The following is a 27326-nucleotide window of genomic DNA, read 5'->3' as shown; positions in this document are numbered from 1 at the left end:
AAGAATAAACAAAGTAGGAATATAGGCTTAACAAAACAGAGCATTTTCTTGCAATGTAAACGTATATGCAAACATTCAGCTGCTAGTTACCAAGCACTGATTATTTATTCATTTCTGCCAAAGCAGTGCAGAGACTGAAAACATGGTTTCCTGCTCTGCCGACTGAGAAGCATATACTGAGAAAGCACGACTCCAGAGCTTTATTTCAGTTTCTGGTCTTAGTTTTCAATCTGAGAATACACTCCCTATTGAATGGGACGAGCAAAGCAAACAACATGTCTTTTCTCAGAAGGCAGCTTGCTCTGCCTCTAACGGCACAGAACTCCTTAGTACCACTGGTGACCATTATTCCTCTCGCTCCCACCTTCCCCATCCAGTACCAGTTGCCTTCCTGTTACACCTGGGGCCCACCTACTTCTGCTGTGGGAAAGCTTCTTTTCAGAAGGCTGGATGAGTTAAATGCTTTGCCTCTGGCCCTCTTCCTCACTTATCTTCTGACCTAAAAATACACCTAAGGTCACTTAAACTGATCTGTATGCTTATATTTATCTTAAACATTATTTTCAGGCTAAAAACTATGAGCTTACATACTGCAAATTCAGAGTGTTATTGACTATTACTAGTCAACAATTGTAAGATTGTAATATAATCCCATGTTTGTATGTATTATATAATTATAGTACTTTATAAAGTAAGTATAATGTTAAAATGAATTATAGTCTTGCACACCAGTGAGATTTATTTTATTGAAATTCTTAATCAGAAGAGAAGGAACCAAAAAGAAAGTATTTTTGATCTTTTAGTCCTGACAGTCCTCTTACCCACTACCACAATATTACAGGGGAGTATATTTCCTCAACATACTGCCGACACCACATGCCAAGTAATATTTCCACCCTGTTGCATAAAACACTTCTGTATTACTATTGCTATGTATGTTGTATTACTATGAAGAAACTAAAATGAAATTATTACGTTACAGAGAATCTGACCTGTGTCCTTTGTTACACGAAGAAGGCGTGGTACTTTCAGTCAAAACTGATAACTGCTAACAAAATCGTAGAAAAATGGAAGACTATCACGTTCATCAAGGAATGGCTGAGAAGAGTATCCCAAAGATGTTACAAATTGCAGTACAAAGTACCCATTACCATGAGAGGAAAATAAATGTACTTGCCATAATAGGAAAATGCAGCAAACATATGTATGTTAATTAATAATTCAACCCAAAATATGTCTTAACTATATGAATCCAAGTTCTGTCATATTTTAATAAAGAATATTTATATTTAGAGCTATAACCATGGAGAAAGATGAAAAATAAATTATGCAAATACTTCAAAGACATATAAACCTTTTTTTGTTCCAGGGCAGAAACATTGACTGACAAGCTGAAATTTTTTTCTTTGAGCACAGTTATTCCCAATTTTATTGTTTCAAGGCATTCTGCACATTTCTTTGAAGCATATGACAGCGAAACCTGTCCAAACAAGGACTGAGGTCTATCCGCACTGTGGTTTTGCTCTTGGATGGATCATTTTAATTTTATGACATCACAACAGTACGTTTTTATCTCCTGTATAAATCCTTGACTATAGCATCTCCAGACCATGTGACAGGTGAAAAGGAACTGTTTGATTTGAAGGCTGAACACAGAGGCTGAATGGGATTTTTAAATTTTCTTTAAGCACAGGCTGTTGTTCTCCTTCTGAATTAGATCAACCAGTCTGGCAAGAAGCAAATCAGTTGGACAAACAGAGGATTTTAAACATCTTGAGATGGGCAATGGATCCAGTTCTGAGAGCAAGGAGTCGGCCAGGAGATCCAGAGAACTGGAAAAGAAGCTCCAGGCAGATGCAGAGAGGGAAGCCAGGACAGTCAAACTACTACTTTTGGGTAAATACAATAGAAATTGCTCATAACGCTTCTCCATTGAAGGGTTATTTTGCTTTGGAATTACATTTCAGTACAGTGAATTTCCCACCTTTCACTGTTTTATTTGAAGACAATCCTGTAATACACACACAAGTTATTTTCTGGTTGTAAATAATCACAGTCACAAGAAACAGGCTGGAAATAGCCATGTCACTGCATGTATTCAATTTTAAATATTACAAATACTTGCCTTTGAAAGGATTTGATAAATGAGAAACTACTGTTAGAATAAATGTTATGATGCTTACATACACAGAACGTAGCACAAACTTACCTTTTGTATTTCAAGGATCTATATGAATTTGTTTGCAGCAGGATTAAGTAAGATAACGGGTTACACAGAAAATCCGCAGTTGTCACAAGGTATTGATACTGTTTGTTTTCTAAAGTCTTGCACTTAATTTTTTACAGAAGCAGAAAGTGACTTAGGAGGACTTTTTTCAATGTATAAAAAATATATTATGGAGCGTAGAATGGAAGATAATGAAATGAGATGAACACAGATGAGTGTTCTCACAGACAACTGCTTCTAATGCACACTATGATGAATTTATTAACAGCCAGCATATTTTCTTGATATAGCTTTATTCTTCTCTCTTTTTTTCCATGGTACTGCATAGCCTACAAGAAATAATCAAGAGCACAATAACACTGCCACTGTCTTAATATTTTTATGCTGACAGTATGATGCCTATTATTGAAGTTTATATAGATTGATTACAAATGAACAGAAAAATAGTCTTTGATCATTGAAATGTTTCTATTTTTTCCTTCATTGTAACCACAATGCTTACAAATGCTTTTAAACTGCCATTTATTCAGACTTAGCTAGATCCCTTAGATAAAGTAAATCGGCTTAACTCTCTTGTTTTGTATTTTATGCAAAAAAGTCTATTTATACCTGTTGAGAATCCATTACAATTAATAAAGAAATAAGAGAAAACCCACAACCATGCAGGTTCCTCAAATAATAATAGGAAAGTAGCTGTTTGATACAGTTTATGTACCATCAGTATTCAGATGGTTTACAAAGCTTTTCAGTCCAGCGGAGAATATGAGGATTTTCTGTGCCACCTTAATACAAAATATTGGCCCCACTGAGGCAAGCTTGAACCGGTCAGAAAACAGAATAACATTTTCATTTAAACTTCCACAAAGTTTCAATACTTTTTATACATTCTTACAAAAATGAATTGTTACACTGAGCTAGAACCAGGGTCCATCTACTCCAGCATCTTGTCTCTGATCTTACCCAACACTGATCCATAAGGATAATGTAAGAAATCCTTTCAGAGGAATTTATAGGATAAAGAGCAATATATAAGATAAAGAGGAATTTATAAGATAAACAGTTTAATGATATATTTTGATCTTCAAGTTTTCATGACTTTGCAGTAGTATTGGAGGCTGTCTTACACCAGGACACAAAGTAAATTACCCCTCCAGGAACATACGTATGTATTTAGTATTAGCAACTTCAGTTTTAAATGTTTCCTAATGTATATAATCAGTGTTCTTCTGACACTATTAATATCAGTCTCAAGATGCCTTTAGTAAAATACTTTGAGATTAATTGCAAGCCATGTGGAAAAGATTTCTGTTTCATTCATTTCAAACCTGAACATATTTTGGATTCATCAACTACACAAGCAAACTTTACCTGAGACAAGATGATCATTAGAATCTGAAATACTTTCGCTTAAGTCTTCTTTATAGAATAAATTTCTACATTATCTTCCTTTACTCATGTCACACATGATAAAGATTCAAATTTGTCAGCAGATAACATTTCCTAAGTTTTTTTTTTCTCTGGGGAACTATTACAACATATCACAAGGACTTGGTAAAACACATGTTGAGTGAGTAAAGAAAAGATTATAGACCTAACAGCTTGAATTTTCTTGTTCTTAAGAAAAAAAAAGGGGGGGGGGAATAAAACATGTGTCTGTTTTGAGCCTATTGCACAGCTAAAGTGAAAGTGTCTCTTGGACACCTGGAATCACAGCTGCTTAAGCAATGTGTATACAGGGCACCATATAGCACCCTCCATAGTCAACAGTGAAATGGACAGATAGGAGAATATTAAATCTACTATGTTCAGATCTGTATCTGTTGTCTTTCCATACCTCTGGGTGATCTCTGAAATACTCAGATCTTACACTTCATAAGTCAAAGGCAGCTCGATTCAAGCGAACCAGCCTAGCCCTACCTTAGTCCTAGGTTTCTGTTCATTCAGACCATGTGTTGCCTTTGTATTACAGACCAGATATCACCATTGTCTCTTTTGTAGTAGGCTGATGGGCAGAAAATACTCAGGAAAAAATGGATATGTACATCATAAGTTTTTCATTATGCTCTTATTCTTAAAATGTAAAAAAAAAAAAAAAAAAAAAAAAAAAAAATCTGACCATTTCTTGAGATTATTTAATATCTCGTCTGGTCTCTCTGCATCCTCCAACTGGTGCCTTTACAAAACAGAAATTATATCCAGAAAACAAAGACACCACATTTATTTATGTTGAGTTCCATGATCTGGGCAAACACATTATCTGTGTTGAGGTGATAATTTAGAGTTTATATGACATGCACATAAAACCTGCACATATAAACTGGGGGAGGGGAAAAATTATGCCATTTTCTGATGTTCCTCACTAGTTGTCCAGGAGCCACCTGAGGGTTAAGTCTTCCGTGTTAGGTATTCCTATGTTTTCAAGGCCATCCACCCCTTCACCTTGTCCACAAATCTAGCCTATACATATTTATACTTCAAAAAAACCCAGATAGTTTCATGAGTCTGGAACAAACTCCAAGGTGAAAGTTTTATTTCCTTACTATCAGGGTCATATCTTGCCTACCACACCACATGCGGTTTATACACTTTGTAGGAAGACAGCTTGCAATTTATTTGTGTGCAAAGTACAGCACACATTTCAAACATGGCCAAAACAGCTGATGTTCACAGTGAACCTTTCCCAGAAACAAGAACTTCACTTCTGTTGAAATGATCATTAAAACTTTGAACTTATTAGTTTTCATTGTATTAATCCATAGCCTCATTGTCTACGGTTTTCAGTGGCAGGACAAATTCAGCCTTACTTGAGCTGATCATCCTCAAGTCACTTTACCAAGAAATACTCACTTTTAGGGCACAGGTCACTGGATTTAATATAAATATATGCTTCAGGGTGTCAAAAATTGAAGCTGTTTGTTCGTTTGTTTGTTTGTTTTAGGTTTAGTAGTAAATATTTTTATTCACTGACTATAAGAGGTCTCTGACAAGTAGTGTGAATATAAAAGTTTATAGTATACACACTTAAAACCAGTTCAATGAATCAGTACTGTTGTGCTGAAGTCAGGCTTGAGTTCCTGTTACTAACACCTCCACTGGAAGTAAAGACTTTGAGCACAAAGTCAGCCCAACAAACCTATCGATTGGAATACACAGACTTTCTTTTTTTTTGGGGGGGGGGCGGGGGGGGTGAGAATTTAATGAGGGTTAGATTATCAAGCATTGGAACAGGCTTCCCAGGGAAGTAGTTAAGTCACCATTCCTGGAGCTGTTTAAAAGACATGTAGATGTGGTGCTTAGGGACATGGTTTGGTGGTGGACTTGGCAGTGGTAGTTTAATAGTTGGACTCGATGATCTTAAAGGTCTTTTCCAGTCTAAACGACTATGATTCTATGATCTTAGATCTTTTCTCTACTTTCTTTCTCTCATTGAGAAAGTTTGTTGAGTTTGGTAAGAGGACCAGGAAGATACAATTTCCAGTCTAGTTCACAGTTTCTAGGGCTCTGAATGGCAGGCAGAGTTGTAAACCTTTTCTGATTTTAATTTGAAGATTTTATTTTCCTGCTTTTTGCAGGAAAATGCTTTTATGTCATGGTCACTGGCATTTGTGACAGGTTTCAAACAAAATATTTAGATAGTGTTGTGGGTTTTTTTTTTAATTTTTATTTTCTTACCTTTATTGCTAGAAACTTTCCTAAACCAAACCTTTACTTTCACATAAATAATAACAGTAAAGAGATATTAACTCTGAATCTGAGACACAAAAGCAGCTTAAAATATAAAAAAGAGACTTCTTCAATGGCTCAGCAGATGTTAATCTTGAAAGGGGCTTGTATTCTGTCCAGTTTCCACAACTATTCAAACAAATTCTACTTAGAAAAACAGTAACATCAAGTTACAGCTGAGGTCCTAGGTTCTGTTCTCCTTTGAATTTGAGAGATTCTCACCACCTTTCAAGGCACCTCCAGTTTTTTCTCTCTTTGGTCTCTGTGCCTTGGTGCCCTGCAGGGAAGGAGTAAGGTAGTCCCTGAGCACTGGAGCAATTTGTGTCAGGCTGCTGGGGGATGGCTCCTGTGCAGCTCGGTGCCTGCAACTGTGCCACATGGCACTTCGTTTTGCGTCCCCTCTGCAGCCCCAGTCTGGCCAGAAACAAAATGGACTTGGGACATGGCCAGGTGCAGTTTTAGATATCCAAAGCAAGAAGAAGGCAGGTTACAGTCTGCCAGAGTGCTGCGGGTACAGCACCTCGCTGAAGGTAGATGTGATATGCCCTGCAGCAGGATGAATGTGACCTCTGGGAAAAGCTGTGGGAGCAAACATCCATTGACCTTACCAGCACCGAGGACATCTTTCAGCTCCCAGGAGAAGGGCCAGAGCTTCAGGCACTGACCAAGATTTCTGTGCCTTTATCCATCTCAAGGAAACTCAGCATCCAAATAGAAACAGCAATCACAGGTAAATTTGAAAAAGCTATAGGATCTTAAATATGTGAAATTCAAAATACAGGCTATGGCATATTATCAGTGGTCTCTACCAGGCTGAGCTATAAATCTTCACAGTGAGAGAGTTTTTCAAAAGTCAGTTAAACTTTCCAAGCTTCAGGACAGGAGCAAAGCTTGACCTAAGTTCTCACCTTTTATTCATAAATTCTGGGCTTCATTATAATTGCCCTTTTCACCGCCTCCTAAAGAGAAGCTACCTTCAGCTTCCCACGCAGGCATGTAAGGGTTATCATCATGCACTTTTGCCACTGTTTCTGCAAGTTGAAGGCTATTGTGGTGGGTGGAAACTCAGCCCTGTCCCTGCACTCCCGCCCTGGGGCCGGGCCCAAAGGAGCAGGCTGTACAAGACGTGGAAGGAAGAAAGGAAGCAGGTGCAAGGTAAATTGTTTGTGACCCATTTCCTGGGGTGCAAATTCTGCTACAACTAACGTGATACTCCAGAGCGAAGCCAAAGTCTGAAAGTCATCTGTTGTTTAGATAAAGGCATTAACTGGATCACAAATTAAAAATGAGCAGAGGTAGAAAAATGCACCCAAAAGATATAAATTACACCTCCCACTCTATTTCAACTTTGCTTTTCAGATCTGGAACTGCGGTTCATTTCTATATTATATTTCCTGGCATTTTTCCATGTGGTGAATGTATGCCCTCTCAGCACAGACTGCTCTCTTCCCTACAAAAAGTGTGTAGCAAACACTACCTTGCCAACAGGACTTTACCAAGTTCTTCAGAAGGGCACTGGAGGGATAATAAGTGATCTACAGCAAATTTGCATTTATTCCAAACTGTGGCAGATGGCAGCATCAGACCATTTTACATAGGCTCATTTTTTTCTTGCACTTTCCGCCGTTCACATAATGGATTTTAGAAAATGCTTTGCGTATGGCTTGCTGTCTGTTGTGATTCATTCAAGTAAATTAATCCCTGTCATTTAAATGTTATTAGCTTTACAAAATCTGTTTGGAAAGTCTGTAATTAGTTTGTTCCTCAGTTAAAATAGCTATGCCCCAGATTTTCTCTTTTGTCAAAAGTACTTGACATCGTCCAGTAAGGCAAATGATAAGCTGCAAAGAGAAAAGCAGTGATGAATCCTGTCCCATGGATTCACAGTCAAAGTTGAATCCTCTCTTCAGGTGCTTTCAAAATCCAGCTCATTTAGCAGTTCTTGCCAAGACTCATCACTCTGACAGAAGATGATAGTCACGCTGATTTCCAGTGGAGAAGGTCCCTCCCTGCCAGCTCTGAGGATTTCCTGCAGAATTGTTCCCAAGCTGGATCTGCTGCTTTGCTCTGCAGGCTCCCCACTTCCAGCCGCATTACTTCATAGGAGAAGACCACGGAGCAAAGGAACTAACAAAACACCAGTGTCAAGACATTCGCTCATGTGCTGCCTCTGCATCATGAGCTAGACCACATGCAAGTCTCCACATTGTTTTTCCAGTTGCTCACAGAGCTGGCTAAAGGGCATGGAACTGGCTGGTTTGGCTCACAAAAGGTCACAATACACATTAAATGAGCAGCTACAAATCATGTAATGAGTGAGACACTGTGAAGCTGTAGTTTGTTCATGTTTTTCTGCCCATCTGCCAGACATGAAATCAATATGACCCATATTTTATTTCCTTGCTAAATTAAGGAGTCTATATTTTTCTCTTAATTGACCAAATGTTCTTCTCAAATGTCCTTTTCCTTTCCAGAACTCATATTTTTACCAGGATTTAATCCTTGTTAGGTCTGAAGGGACACTAGGGAGGGTTATAGTTAGTACAATGGGGATCTAAAACCTCTGCATGTCTCTTCATAGATACAAAAATCTGTGTTCCATAGAGTTATTTTTAATACTTGCTGCTTATTCATCTATCAATCACATCATTTTAACATTCCCCTTCTGCAGGTGCTGGAGAGTCAGGAAAGAGCACTATCGTAAAGCAAATGAAGTAAGTATATGAATATTCATATCAGTTGTTGAATTTGGTATTTGCAGTATAAGCTATCTAGCTAATGTCTTATTACAATATTTATGCTTATTTGAATAAAATGCAAAGAAACATCATTCAAATCAAGTTCTTATTCAACCACATGAAGGAAAACACAAAGTGACTAACACACACAGCTGGACTGGTAATCAAATCTGTCTGATCAAATCATGCACTGGTCCGACTCCTTACTGAAGACCAGGGAAGCTTCTTCATTGGCTTTGGCAGGAGTCACAGTCCTGTAGTGAGAACATGGATGTATGAGACAACCAGCCATGGCGGATCCACCCAGCCTAGCATCCTGTCTCCTGTAGTAGCTAATGAAGGATGGCTGCAGAAGATTGTCAGACCAGGCAAGCAAACACACAGTAACACTTGTGCTGGACAGTATTTGATGATCTGTGATTTAGGCACCATCCTGAACTGGAGATGGCACCTCTGTGTTCGGTAGCGCTCATTTAATTCATTACTATGTTTCTCTGGAATCTTTTTTGAACCAGTGTAAAATAATAACATCCACAATATTCTACAACATGTAGTTCCACAGTTCAATTGCATATGATGTGAATCATCTCCCTTTGTTCAATTTTATTTGGTTCTATTAATTTCATTCTATTTCACTGTACTGCAAGAGAAAATACTGAAGTACTCCCTCTGTAGGTCATTCTCGGTCTCCACAGACTTACTCCAGCTCCTGCCAGAGGCCAGAAAATTGTTCTCAGGTCTCCCGCAGGCCAGGTGAGAACATACTTAGCCACCAGCCTACGCAGTGGGCAGCTGCTACCTACCATCTAGCATGGGTAGGGACACTCATGGGTTTTGCAAGGGAAGTATCACCCTAAAAAGCTTTCATACAATAATGAATCTGGGGAAAAAACAGGCTGTACAAGCTCAAATGCAGAAATCCCTGTTCAAATTTAGACTATCTGGATAGGAAGATCTTGTGTCTGCACCACAAATCTACTGCAAGAATAATTGCAGATATTTGTTCAAAGTACACATGATGCCCCACAGATTGAACTCAGTAGCTCTATTTTGCCTGGCTACAGAGGACGGTCCAATTTGTGTGGTGTCCGTTTACAATTTACTATCACAATATTTTCACATATAGTAAAGCAGGCTAATGCTACATTCATTCAAGTTATTCTTTTAAGGGTAGCCAAAATACTAGTCATGTATCTGGCTTAAACAGATAATCCACCTGAGTTCAAGAGACCGTTCTTACACAGGCAGCAAAAGCCTTCCTTCACTGTGTAACCTGCTAAAATATTGCTGTTATATCTAGCCTTATTTTCATAGACAGTGTTCAGGTCGGCTCCCTAGACCTGTCCAAACACAGAAAAAAAATTACACAGGCACTGCAACTGTTTAGACGTGACTCCACTTTCTAAGCACCGATCTCTTGCCGTGTAAAAATCAAGCAGTTTTATGAAATCAGTAATACTATTCCAAATTTAAATTCTCCTATTTCATATCTTCACCAATGCATTTAAAAGTTATTTATTTATCTATATTTATTATATAATATATTAATTAATATTTATATTAATATATAAACATATAAATCTATATAATGCATATAAATTAAATATTATCTATTTAATTTAAAGAGTTAATTAAAAATATTACGTCCTAAAAGCAATTTTCTACTATTTAATCTGCTCATTTTGTAATAAGACAGATGCAGAACCATCCATAAATACTTTGCTAACTTTTTTGTTCCATTTAAATGATGGATAACTATTTCTGTTTTGAGTTCCAATCAGGAGGCCCACCCTATTCAGCAAACCATTGAAATGTATTGTGCTCAGAGCTTCCCCAGGTAGGAGCGGATTAAAGATGTTCCTCGGAGTTGAACACTTTAACAAGGCTGGTAACTTTTAACAGCAATGAGGAGGAAGCAGAAAGCTGCAAAGCTGAGAGCTATCTTTAAAGCCCTGTGCATTTATGAGCTATCAACCTGATCACAAATATTAATTATTTGACAGGAAAACTGTTCATGAAAATTACAATTTTTCATATAAAATGTCATCTTTCTGTCACAACCAAGGACTTTTTTAAAAGAGGTTTTTTAGTAAAAAAAAAAAATCAGTTATTAATTTTTTCAATTAAGCATAGCATTTTCTAGAAAAGACTGATAGTTGCTTACAAAAGAAATAATTTTGCTGAAAATACAATTTTCCACTAAAATCAGGGTAATTTTACTCCTATTAATACAATTTGCTAATTCATAAACCTCATTCTTTCAAGAGTGAAGGTTTCAGTCGAAGATAAATCCTTCCACTGAGCTTTGCACAATATCATCCGGTGATCAAAATATAAATATGCTGCAAGGCCCTAAAAAGGCTACGATGGTTATGAGGCAGAACTAAAAAGGAAAACTAAATAAGCTTCTCTGGAGCTCTGTGCTTCTGACTAGATCATTTCCAATGTGTGATCTAAGCTTTTTAAAACCAGGTTGAATATTTCTATGCAGTGCTCTAAGTTAGCAGTACAAACATACCACAAATAATTCAGTGAATGAACAGCAGGAAACTATTTGGTAACCCATCATGCCTTCTGAGACTGAATCTGGTGAGAAGCCCTCCTTTCATGAAAAAAAAAAACCAAAACAAAAAACAAACAAAACCCAGGAGATTAACTTTTTTTGTCCAATAGAAATATAATTTAGATACGACTGGTAGCCTAACACCTCATGCCTTCAGCATCCTGCATTTATTTTTTAAAGGTTGTTTATTTTTTCAAGGAGGATCAGGGAACAAAATTTTCCAGTTGCTAACATTCTCCTTCTGGCCACACAAGATGTCAGCCTGTTCTACAATCCTTCCTTAAAAATTACAGATCTTCAATAAAAGCAGCAAAATTCACCACCGATTTAACAGGTTGGCAAACATGCCTTCTGCCAGACGATGTAATTATAATAATTAAGAAAAAATAATAATAAAAAAACCATTAAAAGCCTCAGACAAAACCAAGTTTTCTGCCTGTAATTACAGAATCTAGTCGCATTTCAGAATCTTATATTTTCTTCCTTCCTCTGTTCTTCAAAGGTAAAAAAATAATAATAAAAAAAATTACATTAAAATGTAAAATAGCTATATGTGGACTGTGTTAGGGCCTTTCCTTCTTTCTCATCACAGATTTTTGCAGCCACAGGCAAAACACCCACCCTCCCCAGAAATCCAGTTATGGCCACCGCTGTGAGACACACAAAGTAGTTAAACCAAGTTCATGTGCTTCATGGGATTTGCATTTCTAGCTACTTCATTCCATGATTTATAGATAATCTGCTGCTTTCACAGGTAGTGAGGGTAAGAGTGAGAAGAATATGCCTCAGTACCGGTGTAAGGGTACCAGATGGCATAACACAGCTCCCCTTTGTCTTTCTCCCAATTTCAACAGGATTCCTGTAATTTGAATCTTGGATTCATGCTGAACACAGCATTAAAAACCCCAAAGCTTCAAAACAGAGTTTATGGATTTGCCCAGTCGAGAAGTGATTGGGGAAGCATTTAGAGAACCCTTTTTTCCTACAGATGCTACTCCTACAGACACAAGAATGCAACTTTCGAATTTTCTGACACCCATCAGTCAGAGAGATATTAAGACACATTCAGTTGTGATACGGGCTTTGTGCATGTGTGTGTGAGAGTGAATTATTTTCTGAAAGGGCTGGCTTCTCTCCTTGAAGTGAAAGTCTCCCCAGGACACACACCTATGTGCATTCTGGGCTAACCTGTCAGGTCCTTTCATGTCATCCCTTTCTGCCTGTGTAGCCCTGTCCAGACTGTAACTATGGCAAGAGACATGGGGAAAAAAAAAAAAAACAAACCCAACCTCAAACCCCAGAAACGATTTATTTAATAACCTGGCTTTCATCAATGAATGACTGAGATGGGGAAGAACAGAGTTTGGTGTCTCTTAATTGAGAATACGCTACACCAAAACAGGTGGCGTTTTTCACAGCTCATGGACAAAGGTGTCTCTAAGTCATAATACAATCTGCAAAGTGATCTTGGAGAACTTTAACCGCATGCCATTCCCTATCAAGGAGAATTATGAAATTATAATCCTTCTGTCAGGGTTAGGTTAATTGAATTTGACTGTTAAGGTTCATTGTCCTTTGGAATACAGGCCAAATCCTCTGGAGTAATATCTATGTCCCCAAAGCCTGTAGATAACAACAGTAACACCTTTCAATAACTAGAAATTGTAACTGATGTACAAAGAAGTATTAAAGATTTTTTTTTGTTTTCTTGAGGCAGGATGTCACAGTGTAGAAATATTTCTGGAATAATTATTCCACTCTAGGTAAGATTCCAAATAAAAATGAGAATGATTACATGAGCAATGTGACAGCCCATGACTAATATTGTGCAGATGCCAACAATAAAATATTTGGGATCTAAGCAGCTATGCATACACAGGAATGGGCCTGGGTCTCGTTCTGGATTCATACATTATCTTATACTGATCCACAAGCCAAAAAACCAACATGTATTCACCAGACTGGGAAGCCAAAACCCAGCCTCATAAATTTTAACCTCACATAGTTGCAGGAATTGCTTTTTACCTGTTCCAGCAGAATAGGCAGATCAACCATTGATAAATGCTTTTCCATGGGCCAGATGGATTCAGTTCTTTCTCATGCTGACCACAAAAACATCTGATCCAACTTTTCATTGCTCTTTTTTTTTTTTTTAAATGCATCTCATAAACTTTTTGTTTTCTATTTTTGCACCAGGATTATCCATAAAGATGGTTTCACCTACCAGGAACGCATGGAGTACAGATCCATCATTTACAGTAATGCAGTGCAGTCTATCCTGTCTATCATGAAAGCAATGACTAAGTTAGGAATCAGTTATGAAAACCCAGCTAGAATTGTGAGTATGACACCCTTTCTCTTGAAATAAGCATCAGAATACATTTTTTTGTAGAGGCTGGTAGAACAAAGAGGGTTCAGTATTTGTTTTATGACAGTGAAAACTAAGCACTGCTTGACTTACATGTGACAAGATGTCCTTACTTATTTTTGTTTTCTCATGACTGATGCCTGAGGTCTAACCTTTGCATAAATAGTCATTTTGTTTGTTACAAAAGAAATGTTCAACTTGCAAAGACATAAAAAAAACCCCAACAACCTTTTCTTAGCTGCTTAGTCACTTACTTATTACTATTGAGAAATTAATAGATATTGCCCTTTTATGAACAAACCTTGGGGCTCAGCCATGTAAGGAAGGATTATCTAGAGATGCTGGGAATATTTCAGTTTGGTATTGCTCCTGGAGCAGAGCCCTCCCCGTTGCATGGATGCAGCACTGGTGTACTGGCACTGCCGAGAGCCTGACCTTCCTGGCATAGTTAGCAATCCTGTGCACAAGCACATACAGCAAAAGCCACAGTAAGATCTGCTATCTTCTGGCTACCACCCTGAATTTTCAGGGACAGAAGGAAAAACAACTTTTCTTCTCAGTGCAATGATTTAGTCTATTGCCTATAATTCAGACCTTGACGAGAATTTCTCAAATGCCTGTCAGAATATCAGCTGGTTGCAGTTTTAGCGAATTCTGCCTATCCCCTAGAGGTTTGCCTTAGAGGGAAATACATTCACTTATCTGAAAGAGCTTTTCTTTTTCCAGAAGTCTACATTTCATTAAAATGACATGTGCTACTTTGACCCAAAAAATGATAAAACTTCAGACATTACTAAAGCTCATACAGTCCTTTGACGAAATATAAACTAAATGTTTTCTTCCTGTATACTTTTAAGAGTCCATGAATGCAAGTCATTCAAACAAACGTAACGGTGTCCAAATGCAGCACACAGCCAACAGGCCCCGTGTGAATGTGCTGTGACTTGGCCTGTCTCTCAATTGTAATAGACATGTGCACTGTGTGAGGACCCATCCACCAATCTACATGGCCCAAGACGGCCAAACCTGGCAGCACCTACCCACAGGCCCTGTGGCTGAGGCTCAGCCTCTGATATCCACTACGTGGGTCAGGCTCTGCCACCTGTAATTAAGTTATGTTCTGCCTGTGCCCCGGGACTTCAGTCTCTTTTCTCAGCCCTGCCAAACTTTAAACCTTCTGAGAGGTTTACACGTGTTCACTCATTGTCTGTCATCTATGCCACTTCTTTCATTACTTTCAAGGGATTTCACAGCCTGGGGAACTGGGAAGTGAAAACTTTTGTTAAATAGCTCAGTTAATTTCTTAGCATTACATATAACCAAATGCTGAAACTACAGGTTCTATAAGTTTATCATTTCCAGCACAGTAAGCCTACTTTTATTGTCACTGGCAGAACAGGCCTCTAGGAATACAGTTGAATACACCTGTACAAACTATTTGCAGTGCCTGCCTTCTTTTCGCCCAGAAGCACATAAGACTAACCTGGTTCTGAGTTTTTAAAGAAAACAGAAATTTTGGTCACATTTATTTTCATCGGCAGTAAACATTGCCCTTTATTCCAAAAACAAACTTAGCTTACCTTTTCTGTAAAATCGTATGTCATTTAAAAACTTGAGTTGTTTTGATGTAAGCTTTGATTTCAGCTGGACTTTGTTCTTGCTGTGTTCTGGTCCCAATTTAGCTGCTTAAAGTCACCCAAAAGCAACGGATTTACCCATATTTCAGGACTGCCTGCAAATACCTCATAGTGGTCCTGAAAGTGCCTCAGCACATAATTTTGAACATCTGTTCTGGGGAGAGAGGTATTTTTTTCTTCCTAAAGTGCCATTGCAATTTATTTTTAATATGAAAATCATCTGAAGTCTGTCTAAATGCCAGAGAGAAACAAAACATTATATAAATCAAGGTTATGATTAACTCAGTCTGCCGCTATCTTCCTTTTTTACGTAAGAATCAAAATCCATAGTTGCCACCTTTTGCATAATAATCTGTGAATGTTTACCATATACCTGGATGGGCTGAGCTCAAGGCTTCTCGTTATAGGCTATTCAACCAGCAAACCCAACAGTGCAGGAGGATAGCTATAATCATTAAATGATATGTGGCAGCTTGAAGGAAGGAACATTCCAACTCATATCTTGAAGCTGAACAAGTGTGTGCCCTGGAGAGCAGCCCTGAAGACAAGGTGCACATGAGAAAGTGTGACTCAGTTCTGCTGATCCTGGCTCTGAGCAAGGATGAGGGTGTAGATGGAGCAAATTTAATGTAGAAGGGTAATTGCATGGCTGTCCTCCTTCGTCTTTCAAATTAAGGCCGTCCTTTAGTGGTTATTCCTTCCTTTTTCTTCTTTTTTTTTTTCATGCTAACTCAATTTCTCCAATAGTTTAGAAAACCTGCAGTGTTTTATTTTTGATCATTCTCGCACTTTTACAAAGTCTCCATAAATTGCAATTTCTATTGAAACATATAGTACATGCTTAAAACAAGTATTACAAATTACTGTGAAGATGTTTCATATTTTGGAATAAAAGATACTCCCTGCCAGAAGAGTGTCTGTCAGAATCCATTTATACTTTTGCAACTATTGACTGCAAGTCACTTCAGTTGTCTACTTATACAGCTAGGAAGGAATTATGTTCTATAATTATCCACTGCTCCAACAGTGTATCAAATGACCCTATTTTAATCATGCTCTTTATTTACATTACATTCCTGAGCTGTTAACCACTGAGAAGAAATATTTTTAATGCAATAGATTACTTGAAGTATTTTTGGATTGACAGCAAAAGGAAGAAATTACTGAATAATACTTTTAAAGTACTTAGGATTTATTACTCAGTTGGAGGTTTCTTTTTCCAAATAAAAGAACATATGGGAAATAGTTATATTCACTTTGCCACATTTCTCACTGTGGCCTACAGCTAGAAATTTTTTCTTCCAAATACATTCAAAAATATATTTAGCTATATATTTCTGCTTTGATGTAGTTATATTTAAGCTTTAAATATTCTTTTGAATTTAGTTTTTGGTACCCCACTACTCTGTCTTACAATAAAAGCCTTCCTACAAGTCAAAGCTTTTGTGAATACCTATGGTAAGATGAAACTGAGCACCTGAATGAACAATAAAAAGAGGAAAACTGTATCATGTTTTAAGTCTAACCTTGGCACTGACTAAAGGGAAGTGAGCCTGTAGATGGATGCTAACATGCAAAGGCGAGTACAGCTACCTGGAAAAATCAGTGAAAATGAGAAAATCTCCTTGTAAACTAATCATGTCTTCAAGGAGGTGGAGGGGCACAGTGTGCTTGCACAATATTTACTGTAGATTTTCTCTTTAGGAAGACGAAAGGAAACTGTGTGCCATGGCAACAGCTCTGGAGGATGGCGACATGTCTTCTGAATTGGTTGAACTCATCAAACAACTGTGGAGCGATGGTGGGACTCAGGCCTGCTTCGCAAGGGCAGCGGAGTACCAGCTCAACGACTCGGCAGCCTAGTAGGTGACCCCAGCTGCAGGCGCTGAGCAGCTGGCCATTACCGTTATGGACAGTGTAAGAGGGCTTGTGACAAGACATCTTCCTCACATGCAGAATAAATGGCCTACAAAAGTTATTACTCATTAGCCTGAAAAAGAATGAGGTGGTTTGTTAATGTTTATAATACATTAGAAATGTTTAACTGAAGGAAACAAGAGGAAACAAGGAACAAATTGTTCCTGTGAGCTTGTTTAAACTCTAAAAAAAAGAGCCTATTCTTTTCATATTCTATTCATATTTCTATTCTTTTTTAATTCAAAGATTGGCATAATGAGAGAAAGGGTGAACTGAAACAGCTTAGGTTTTACCTAGAGTTCTACTTTGAATGTATACATTTCAAGCTGCTAAACATAAGCCTGGAGAAAACTGTAAACACTTGCCTATAAACTAACCTGGCTGCACAGGTGGTGTCACCGCCCCAGCATCCAGCCGCTCTTGGCCGGTGGTGCCACAGCCGCCCCCCAGCCCCACGGCCCCCGCTCCCCTGCTGCGGCCCGGGAGCTGGCAGGCAGAGAAGCACAGGACCAGGGCTGTTCAGCTCCAGCTCCACAAAGGGTCACCATTCGGCCAGGGTACATCTCCTCAATTAGATGTAGTCAAGCTTAGGCTTTTCAGGAGTCCCTGGTTTGGTTGCTCCACTGGCTACACTGGTCCTGCTTTGCTGCTTTCTCCCTAAGCTCACACCAGGCCAGCAAGGGAGGCTCAGAGTTCTCCCAGCCTGCTTAAGTCTGACTCTAGACCTAGGGCAGAGGGTTGTCCCAGGTGAGGTCCACCTTCCGAGAGGCTGGAGGCTTCTCTGCTCCTGCAGCTTCTCCTGCAGGCTGAGGGCACCTGCAGGGTGATCCCCCCGGGCTGTGGGGTGTCCCTTGTCCCTCCCAGGCCAGGAGCTGGGTGAACTGCAGGCAGCAACAGCTCGCTACCTGCAGAAAGCAGAAGGGATATACCCTGAAAATATTCAAAATTCTTCAGCTCTTTATATCTTCAAAACAAGAATGAAGACCTTCCTGCAAGATACTTAAAGGAAATATTGCCTTGCTGATCTGTGCCTGATAGGGAGGTGTTTTACGGCAGCCTTGTATTTCTATAGCAATGCTACAGAGCGGCGTGTGTTTTCCCAGCACAGCCTCTCTGACCCAGCGCCACAAGCCTGTAACAAGTCAGTCATTATGATTAAAAAAAAACACTTCTTGAAATTAAAACAAACAAGCAAAAACCCCCAACAACAACAAGAAAAAAAAAACCAAAACAGGGGAAAATACCTGCTTACCCGCTAACATTCTAAAGCATGTACACTATTCCTGGCAGCTTGGGTTTCATAGCCTAAATAGATGATAGTCTAAAGTAATTCCCTCTGAGTGTTATGGGTTGTGTCATGTTTCCACCTGCAAAAGTTTTCAGTATTTAAGGCAGCTAGTACATACTGTAAAAGAGCCAATAATCTATTTATTGCTACAGTTACATGAAAAACAACAGTGGTATGTTTTTCATCTGCTTGAACACTTCCGAAAATCCCACTAACGTTCTGTCTTCATCTGCTGGTACCTGATGCTTCTTGAAAATCTAGCCTTTCGCTCTGAACCATTAAAATCAACCTAATTTTTGCCCTTGATGCTGGGCTTCTAATGATCCCTTCAAAACTAGCTAGAGTCAATCAGCCATCTAATGCTATACTTCAATTTCTTTTAAAACCAAAACCCTGTTTCTCAGCTTCTGTGAATCAGTGTGGACAGAGTATTGATTTATACTGTGTAAACTCTGACTTTCTGAGTTACCTTCTCTTAGTCTTTTCATTATTAATTCATGCTAATGAAATTTGATCATTGCCTTTCCTCTGTGTGTTTTAATTGAGAAAAAAGAGATCTTTTGAATAATAGAAAATCCCCTGCATGACAAACTTCTTTTTTAGACTCACCTGGAATTAATCCTGTTTCAAGATGGAGTGATGGGTAAGGCAGGGGCAAAATCAGGGTTATAAATCATGATCTTAAAAGTCATTGTATAGTTACCAGTAGTTCATGGTGCTTCTTGCTTTCTCAGCCATTTGCCTCTCAGGCAATTGTCACCTAATTCAAGTTAAAGAAAGATCAAACATTTAGACTAACCTACTAGTTTGCATCCTCTCTTTTGCCAGTGGAGAGTCGGCCTGTAGTGTCCCCTTGGAGCTGCCTAAGACTCTAGGAAGAATCTGAAGGTGCCTCTCTTGCTGCATTAACTAGACAATTAACTTCATCTAAGTTTTTATACAATTACAATTGGCTGTGTTGAAATAGATTCAGGTATTTGTGACTAAGAAGTATCAGATATTTATAACGAATTTTATATACTAGTGTTTATTCTAGAGCTTACATGTTTTATGAATTGCAAAATGTCTTGTTTCTGCCTTCCACTAAGGTGAGCTGAGATGAGTTTGCCTCAGGTTCTACTCAGAGAACCAGAGATATATTGCATTTTTTTAAAAAAACAGGCTGTTTCCTAGACTCAAATGATGGGCAAACATTTAAATAATCAGATCAACTCCAGTGCTCCTTGTTATTTTAAAATAAGAAAATCTCATTTTCAAGCATTACTTACTAATCTCCATTTGGAAGATTCTAACCTTTTAAAAATCTTTTTAATTTAATTTTTTTTTTTATGGAAGTATTAAATATTGCAGACAAGGATGGTGAGCTGTGAGGTTTGTTTGGGTAGTTGTCTGGATAAAATGAACAGCAGAACTTCATGCTGGGCAGACTTTGTGTTAGAGAAGAACAAAAAAAAAAAAAAAAGCATGAAGCTTAATAAATATTAGAGAGACTGTGCTCTGTTTGTCAGAGACAAGAAGCTACAAATGGAAAGGTTCCAACTGGGATACCAAAAGCTTGAAAATTCTTCAATGACTTTATGTGGTTCCTTGCTTTTGGCTTTGTTCTTTATTTGAATATTAGTAGTTAAAAGGTAGGAATCTACCCAGACATCACCACTTCTTTTCCTTTTGTCAGTTCATAACCTCTTTACACAGACTCCTAGACCAGACAGTAAGATTCATAGGCTCTATCCAGCCATTTCAAGAAAGTTGCGTGCCCCTGGAAGAGACAGGAGAAGGGCTGGTGGTAGGACAAGAACAGGCTTCAAGGTCAGAGTTGGATTCCCATTTCATGCAGGTTTTATCTCTGTATGCCAGATGTAAAACCAGATAGCCTACTCTTTTCCAGGGGGTTGTGAGAGCACTAACCTAGGGGGTCCTCAGCTTCATTGAAGCTTCTGGTTTTGATTACAAAATCATTTTTTTGAAAAAAGTTACCATGTACTTTCCTCTTGTAAACTGATAGGTCTACAGAGAAACAGCCCCTAAATGTGAATTCCTCCAAAATGTTATGTCTCCCCTTTCACGTAGGAAGGAAGATACTGTTACAACAGGTCTGATAGTATGTGATAACTTCTGGTCAATCTGCTTCTGAAAGACGCTTGCTTTCAGGACAGGTTCGTCCCCTGTGGTGGCAATTCCCACTTGCTGACAGCAAATGGACAAAACCCCTTTCCTGACAAGGTGGGCTTTTACCATCCCTGAGGAAAACGAGGATTTTCCTGAACTGAAAATTCTCAGAAAGATGTTTATTATATACACCTAAATTACACTTCTATATATAAGAAGAAAAAAAGAAAAAAAGAGAAAAAGAAAGCTTCTGGATTGTGGATCTAGGTTGTATAAAATCCAAGACTATGGTATTTAAATGTGTAATTTACATAAAATACTTAAAAGCAGCTCAATAGGAAGCGATTACATAATATTTGTTTTACCTGTTGAATTCACCAGTCACCATTTCCTTTACTCTCCTTAGTTACCTCAACGATTTGGATAGGTTATCAATGCCGGACTACGTGCCTAGTGAGCAAGACGTTTTGCACTCCCGAGTGAAAACAACTGGGATTATAGAGACTCAGTTTTCTTTCAAGGATTTGAATTTCAGGTACAAACCCCATATCTGACAGTTTTCTGTGGTTTTATCTTAAGGATTTTCTTTGAAAAGTAGTGACCTATTATATTATTGGTAATCCCGCTGTAATATACTTGAATTCACTCTTATTAAATATTTGAAAGAGCTGAAAAAGCAAGATACTTTAGTACCAGTGCTCCAGTTTTAAGCATATAATGGATCATTATTAAGTGATCTCAGAATATCAGGTTCTAAAAGGTCATTTTTACATATGTGTCTAAAAAGCATTATTTGTATCCTGCCATTTGAATAATCGTTTGAGACATTTATGAAATTTGCCTACTTAAATGTCCTTAACAGCATGCAAAACATTTGATGACTACTAATTTGAATGCACTCTCAACCTTTCACTCTCTTCTTTTGAGAACGGAAATAACTGCTCTTAACAATGGAATGCATTACAGTTGGCAAAAAAATAGTGATTTCTGTCCCATGGGAAATTTCAGTATTAGCATGCATGCTTTCATGCTCATTTAAGATAAAAAGCAAAATGTTAAAAAAAATCTTGAATATAATGTGTCTTGAGAAATTTGACTGAAAATAATTGACACTTTTAGATACTCAAGATTTTGTTATGCTTGGTGAACCAATTAAAAACATCTAATTCCACATGAAAATTTATTTGAACAAATTATGACAGTTTCAGTGTTCTATAATGCTTTTCTCTATGGATTGGATTCTATTTCATTCTTAATTTAAATGTTGAGGTGTATATTGAGGAATGTAGTCTATAGAAGAAATTGTCTGTACAGTTAGACAAGTGTATCCTCTAAAAGTGTAAAAGCACCAGGATTATAAATTTTACGTTTTTCATTGGCTTATTTTTTTTTTCTAATGTGGCAATTAACAGCCCCAAAACCACCTATGCTACCACACAGATGCTTTGACATAATAGAAATTACATATACAACATAAGACTCAGAAGTAGATGCCCTGCGAATAATTTATTATCTCCTATTAATACACTGGTCACACATTAAAATTAATCACTTATCCACAAACACTACAATGCGATGTCATAGACATCATCTTCTTTTTCTCTGATTAATGTATTTGCAGACAGCTTTGTACGTTGGAAATCTCAGCACCTTCAGTTACAGTCATAGTTTATGTAAGAAAATCAGGATGGAGAAAGAAAATCATCAGAGTGCAAACCCTCTTTGACATGAATGTTACCAGTCCTGATATTAGAATATCAGGATTAGCACCTAGGTCCAACTGAAATGCAGCACAACTGAGAATTGTTACCTAAGTGTCTGCAAACAAGAGGAAGGCTCCTAATGCCACCACAAACACAAAACCCACTGTGTTTAGCCTCTCTGCTACACATCACAGTAATGGTATGTGAGTAAATTCATTGGTGGTTTTAAGCACTTGAGTAACACCAGTTAAAATCACTACAAAATAGTCTTGAGGGTTTTGAGCTGCCATACGGATGCAAAGCAGCTATAAATCCCTCTTAACCAGTCAGTTACTGCTACTTTGTATTGCCAGAGCAACGCAAAACAGCTGGGGGATCCTGATGACTCTGCATTTTGATAAGTACCATAGAAACAACTATCAAGAGAGGAACACTTCCACATTCAGTGTGAGTTTTGGTTGAAATATACTTCAAAGAGGCTTCGGGTCACAAGCCATACATAGATTAAAAAAAACATGAGCAGATGCCTCAATCACTAAACACTTGTCCCTCTTCTGAACTGAATGAGGCAGAAAACATTTTGTATCTGTGCAGTAAAAGTCTAAATCCCAGTACTGCTCCAGGGAACTGAATTACAGTTGCACAGACAACAGTTCCTGTTATTTGCTGTCTTCTCAGTGGTTTCTTTGCTGGTTTAGTATAATTTAGCTTTCTTGAGCTCTTCAGTTTATTTCACTAACATTGGTTTTGATTTCCAGAGCTCACAACATAACTAAAATATTTTTAAAAGAAGGTCTGATCCTCATAGGTCCTCTCCTGCTGTTGTTTCCATTGATGTGCTAGTCGGAGTTTTACTAAAATCAGGCAAGCTTCAGTCTTCAGGTCTCACTATATATATCATTAGGACAAATATACAGCTAGCACCATATCTCTACCTAAGTTTTCCAAGAGCAGTGCTGGAAAAATATAAAGCTTTCAAGGCTAACTCTGACTGTCTTGGTAAACGAAAAAGATCATCTCAGAAATACATTTTCTACCAGTCACAGAGGGACTTCATTTCTACATGTGCTTATGTTAAGTTTTGGGCTGACATGAGAAGAGCTAAGTAAACTAAGGTTAGTACAACAAAAACTGCTCATAAGCATTGCCTCTGGCCTTGATCTTGCTCTATTTTAACTGACTTCTCATAAATATTCACAAGGACATGCTAAAAGTTTGCAGGCAGTGAATACAGATTTGTATGATGACGTATGCTTGCAAAACTTCACTGCAGATTAAATTTTGAAGCTTTTCCCCACCCCATAACCCTGATTTCAGTTACATACCACAAATCAAGGAAGACATATAATGGCAGGTGACTTTTGGGTGCTAATCACAACCAAAAGTCAAGGCCCTTTATTCATACTGACATCATTCTTCAGTAGGCATACTGAACCCAGTGAAGATATGCTTGGAAGAATGCCATTACTATTAAAACCTTGCTCCACAACAGCTTTCTGATTTCCTAATAATTCACATTTATGGACACCCAATGATCAGATAAAGAGACAAAATGTACTAGAATTTTTTTTTTCTCTAATTACTCCTCAGCTGCAGAAACAGTTCCAGCATTGGGAAGGGTTTCATTTCTTCTAAGCAGGATGAAAAATGATAAACAATAACTTTTGTTTCCACCAGCTGCAGTGCTGATGGTGAAGAAAACAGAGGATCAATATACTGCAAAAAATGCTGTTTCAGTAACGAATTATTCTTGCTCTGTTTATTACTGACATGATTTTTTTCATTCTGAATCCCAATATTTTCATTGCTATAAAAACTGAGTTGTGTTTCATTTTCAGATACTGAAGGAGATACATCCAGAGAGTAAGATCTAATGCATTTTCTTGAAGGAAGAGATAATGCAACAGGGGATTAGGTTTTACAGTTATAAGTTCAACAACAGGCAGCACAGGGAAAAGTCATTGTGCACACAAGTGAAAACAGAAAAATTAAGGGTAGGATAAATTTGATTTTTCACATGTTTTTCCTCTTTTCTAATGCACTTGAAAAATGTTCAAGTTTGGCACCTTTTATTTCAGAAAACTAGTGAAAAGAAAGCACTATCTATCCCTTGTCACTGAAGAACTGCAAATCTAAAGGGAATTTTGAAAGCTAGTGCTAAGCAGAACAATGGCAGCTTTGACAACAGCTCCATCTCAGCTGGGCCCTAACTAGGGTCCTAACCAGGTCCCAGCTCGGTATGCTCAGCTGGCTTTGGACTGCAATATAAAGTCCATAAAAATTCTGTATGATTCTACCCAAAGTAGTGATTTCTGGCAAAGACTGAAGGAAATTAATGCAGAGGAGGACAGCCCTACATTTTTTTCCTCTCGGCAAATAAAGGGATTCTTGCTCTCCATGAATTCCTTCTTAAACAGCAACTAATGAGATTGATAGGGCAAAGGCCACATACACACAAACATGTGCTGCAAGTCCTTTAGCTAGCAAAGTGATCGCACCAGGGCAATGAATAGATGACTGTTTTATTCAATTAAACACAGCCAGTGGGTCAGCCTGTGACTGGGTTCCAGTCGCATGCCTTACAGATCAATGTGTCAGTTCACTACAAGCAAAACTATGAAGTAAAAAATGACTCTGGATTTGAGGGTCTTTTGTCGCTGTTTCGCGTACGAACTCTGTCCTGAACAAATCCTTGCCTGCAGAGCTTACTTCTGCACTGAGCTTTTACGTAAAGCCCCATTTCCTCAACGCAGAGTGCCACCTGAAAGTACTGAATCTATTTCCTATATGCAGGTATTTAAGCCTTTATGTTTCATTTTATGCCCACTACAAAGCCACAAATTATAAATAGTATGCCTTGACCTGCTGGGAATAGAAACAGACCAATATTTGGAAAAGCTAGATATTTGACTGTCATTCATCTCCAGTTGCACTCTGCACATTAACAGCACAACTATGTCTTTATTAGACAGTGCTTTACATTGTACTTATATTCTTTTTTCTCCAAAGGATGTTTGATGTGGGTGGACAGCGATCAGAGAGAAAAAAGTGGATTCATTGCTTTGAGGGAGTTACTTGCATCATATTCTGTGCTGCACTCAGTGCCTATGACATGGTTCTGGTGGAAGATAAAGAAGTGGTGAGTCAGAAGAGCCAAAAAACCCTTTTGCTGCTAAGTTTTAATGTACTCTCTGGTGGCGTATCAGAACTATTCCTGTTCCCTGATAACCATTTAAAGGCTATTATGCTGTATTGGTTCTTGCCAGTAAAGAACATTACAGTAAAAACGACATATAGGGATGAGATTTGTCAGTCTCTCATGTTTACCTTTTGCATGTCAACAGAACAGAATGCATGAAAGCCTTCAGTTGTTCAACAGCATCTGCAACCACAAGTGCTTTGCAGCCACTTCCATTGTGCTGTTTCTAAATAAAAAAGACCTCTTTCAAGAGAAAATAAAAAAAGTTCATCTGAATATCTGCTTTCCTGAGTATAATGGTAAGTCTGGGGTTTTCAGAAGAAAATACATTTGGATGACTGGTGTAGGAAGTGCATTCAAGACTGAGACTTTGACTCAGGTCACCTATATATAAGCATTTAAAACCTAAACATCTTATCTAAGCTACTAGCCTTTCTCTCAAAAGAATGGTGGGGGACAGACATGGCCAGAACCCAATCAGTCCCACCTACTCATCATGTTTATCCTAGGGTGGGGTTATCTCTGGAGATGCTTATTTTTCTCCACTGGTGGTAGAGGAAGCTGAGAGAACTAAAAGTTTCAGATGGTTGAACGGTGGTGTCATGAACCCAGCCAGTATTTCAGTAAAAGTCAGTGGCTTATCACTCACACACACCATAATTGAATCCAAGTTTTCTGACATTATTTTGGAAACCCATTCCATAAAAGGAAGTTTGCCTCTTTCTGTATGCCACGGTGGTGTCTATGGGAAATAAGAAACAGCAGCTGTTCCCAGCTGATGCAAAAGAATATATGAGGCTATATCAGAAAGTGCCAGAAAACAAAACAAAATCTGTTGGTATTTTAGTATTGACCTAATGTATTTGGGGTAGGGAGTGTCCAGAATTAAACATATTTAAAGCAATATTATAATTATTATTATTATTAGAAAATGGGTTCTGTGCACTTCCTGAAAACCAGCTCTTTTGCTCTGCTGCTGAGGATGCATCAATACTGCAACCCAAAATTGCTCAGTGCTTCACTGGGATAATCAAACATTATGTGCCAGACTCAGTGGAGCTATGCCACTTTACACTGCCTGAGGCTTCAGACAGGATGGGAGCCAGCGAGGGCTCTCAGCAGCAGCCTGCCTCCAGGAGCCTCATCCTGCTTCAGACCCATAGCAAGTCCACCATGCCAGTGTCCACGCCTGCTGTTGTTCTAAGGGACTACTACTGAAAGGCAGAAAAGCTGTGTGAAGAAATTATGACTGAACATTCAAGCATCTAATTTTTTCCCTTTTTCTTTCTTCATTTCTTTACCGCTTCATTTTTTGTACGTCCCACCAGTTTCATCACCTGATTCCCTTTGAATTTAAGCTCCTTCCTTTTTTTCTTTTGTTTTTTGCACTTTCTGCTCTCTCGCTAAGGTCTTTAACTGTTTCATCCTGACTTACTCAGGAGCATTTCAATTCAGAAATATAGACTTCTGGTTAGACATTAAAATTTCAATTTAGGTGGGCAATTTAGATACAAAATTTTCATACTTAATGCATGAAGTTCATTCCCTTCAGACAAAAAGAAAGAAAAAAAGAAAGGAAAAAAAAAGAATTCTTGTTTCTTAGCAGCTGTGAGGAACCACCAGTTGAAGTGTCTTCTCTTCCTTTTACTGTTTTCTCCACCAGGATTAAATACATTTGAAGATGCTGGAAATTATATCAAGAAACAATTCCTAGACTTAAACATAAGGAAAGAAGATAAAGAGATATATTCTCACTTGACATGTGCCACAGACACCCAGAATGTCAAGTTTGTATTTGATGCAGTCACAGACATAATAATCAAAGAAAATCTGAAAGACTGTGGGCTTTTCTAG

General features: G+C 38.1%; 1 protein-coding gene across 1 annotated transcript; it reads left to right on the top strand.

Moving 5' to 3' along the window:
* Window positions 1-593: 593 nt before the first annotated feature.
* GNAT3 (G protein subunit alpha transducin 3) lies at window positions 594-27326 on the top strand. Its single transcript, XM_056341774.1, has 8 exons — window positions 594-1896; window positions 8622-8664; window positions 13448-13589; window positions 16961-17118; window positions 20977-21105; window positions 25283-25412; window positions 25618-25771; window positions 27136-27326. The coding sequence occupies exons 1-8, from the start codon at window positions 1779-1781 to the stop codon at window positions 27324-27326; spliced, it is 1065 nt and encodes a 354-aa protein (XP_056197749.1). The 5' UTR covers window positions 594-1778.

Source organism: Falco biarmicus, chromosome 5 (genome assembly GCF_023638135.1).
Source record: "Falco biarmicus isolate bFalBia1 chromosome 5, bFalBia1.pri, whole genome shotgun sequence".
Classification (NCBI taxonomy): domain Eukaryota; kingdom Metazoa; phylum Chordata; class Aves; order Falconiformes; family Falconidae; genus Falco; species Falco biarmicus.
Note: the sequence above shows the minus strand (reverse complement) of the source record. Positions and strands in the feature narration are given on the sequence as shown.

What these genes read in the sequence shown, in the direction of transcription:
- GNAT3 (XM_056341774.1), top strand. Translation starts at nt 1,779, where the DNA reads ATGGGCAATGGATCCAGTTCTGAGAGCAAGGAGTCGGCCAGGAGATCC. An exon ending in TTCAAGGATTTGAATTTCAG is followed by an intron (nt 21,106 to 25,282) that starts GTACAAACCCCA and finishes TTTTCTCCAAAG; the next exon opens with GATGTTTGATGTGGGTGGAC. An exon ending in CTGCTTTCCTGAGTATAATG is followed by an intron (nt 25,772 to 27,135) that starts GTAAGTCTGGGG and finishes TTTCTCCACCAG; the next exon opens with GATTAAATACATTTGAAGAT.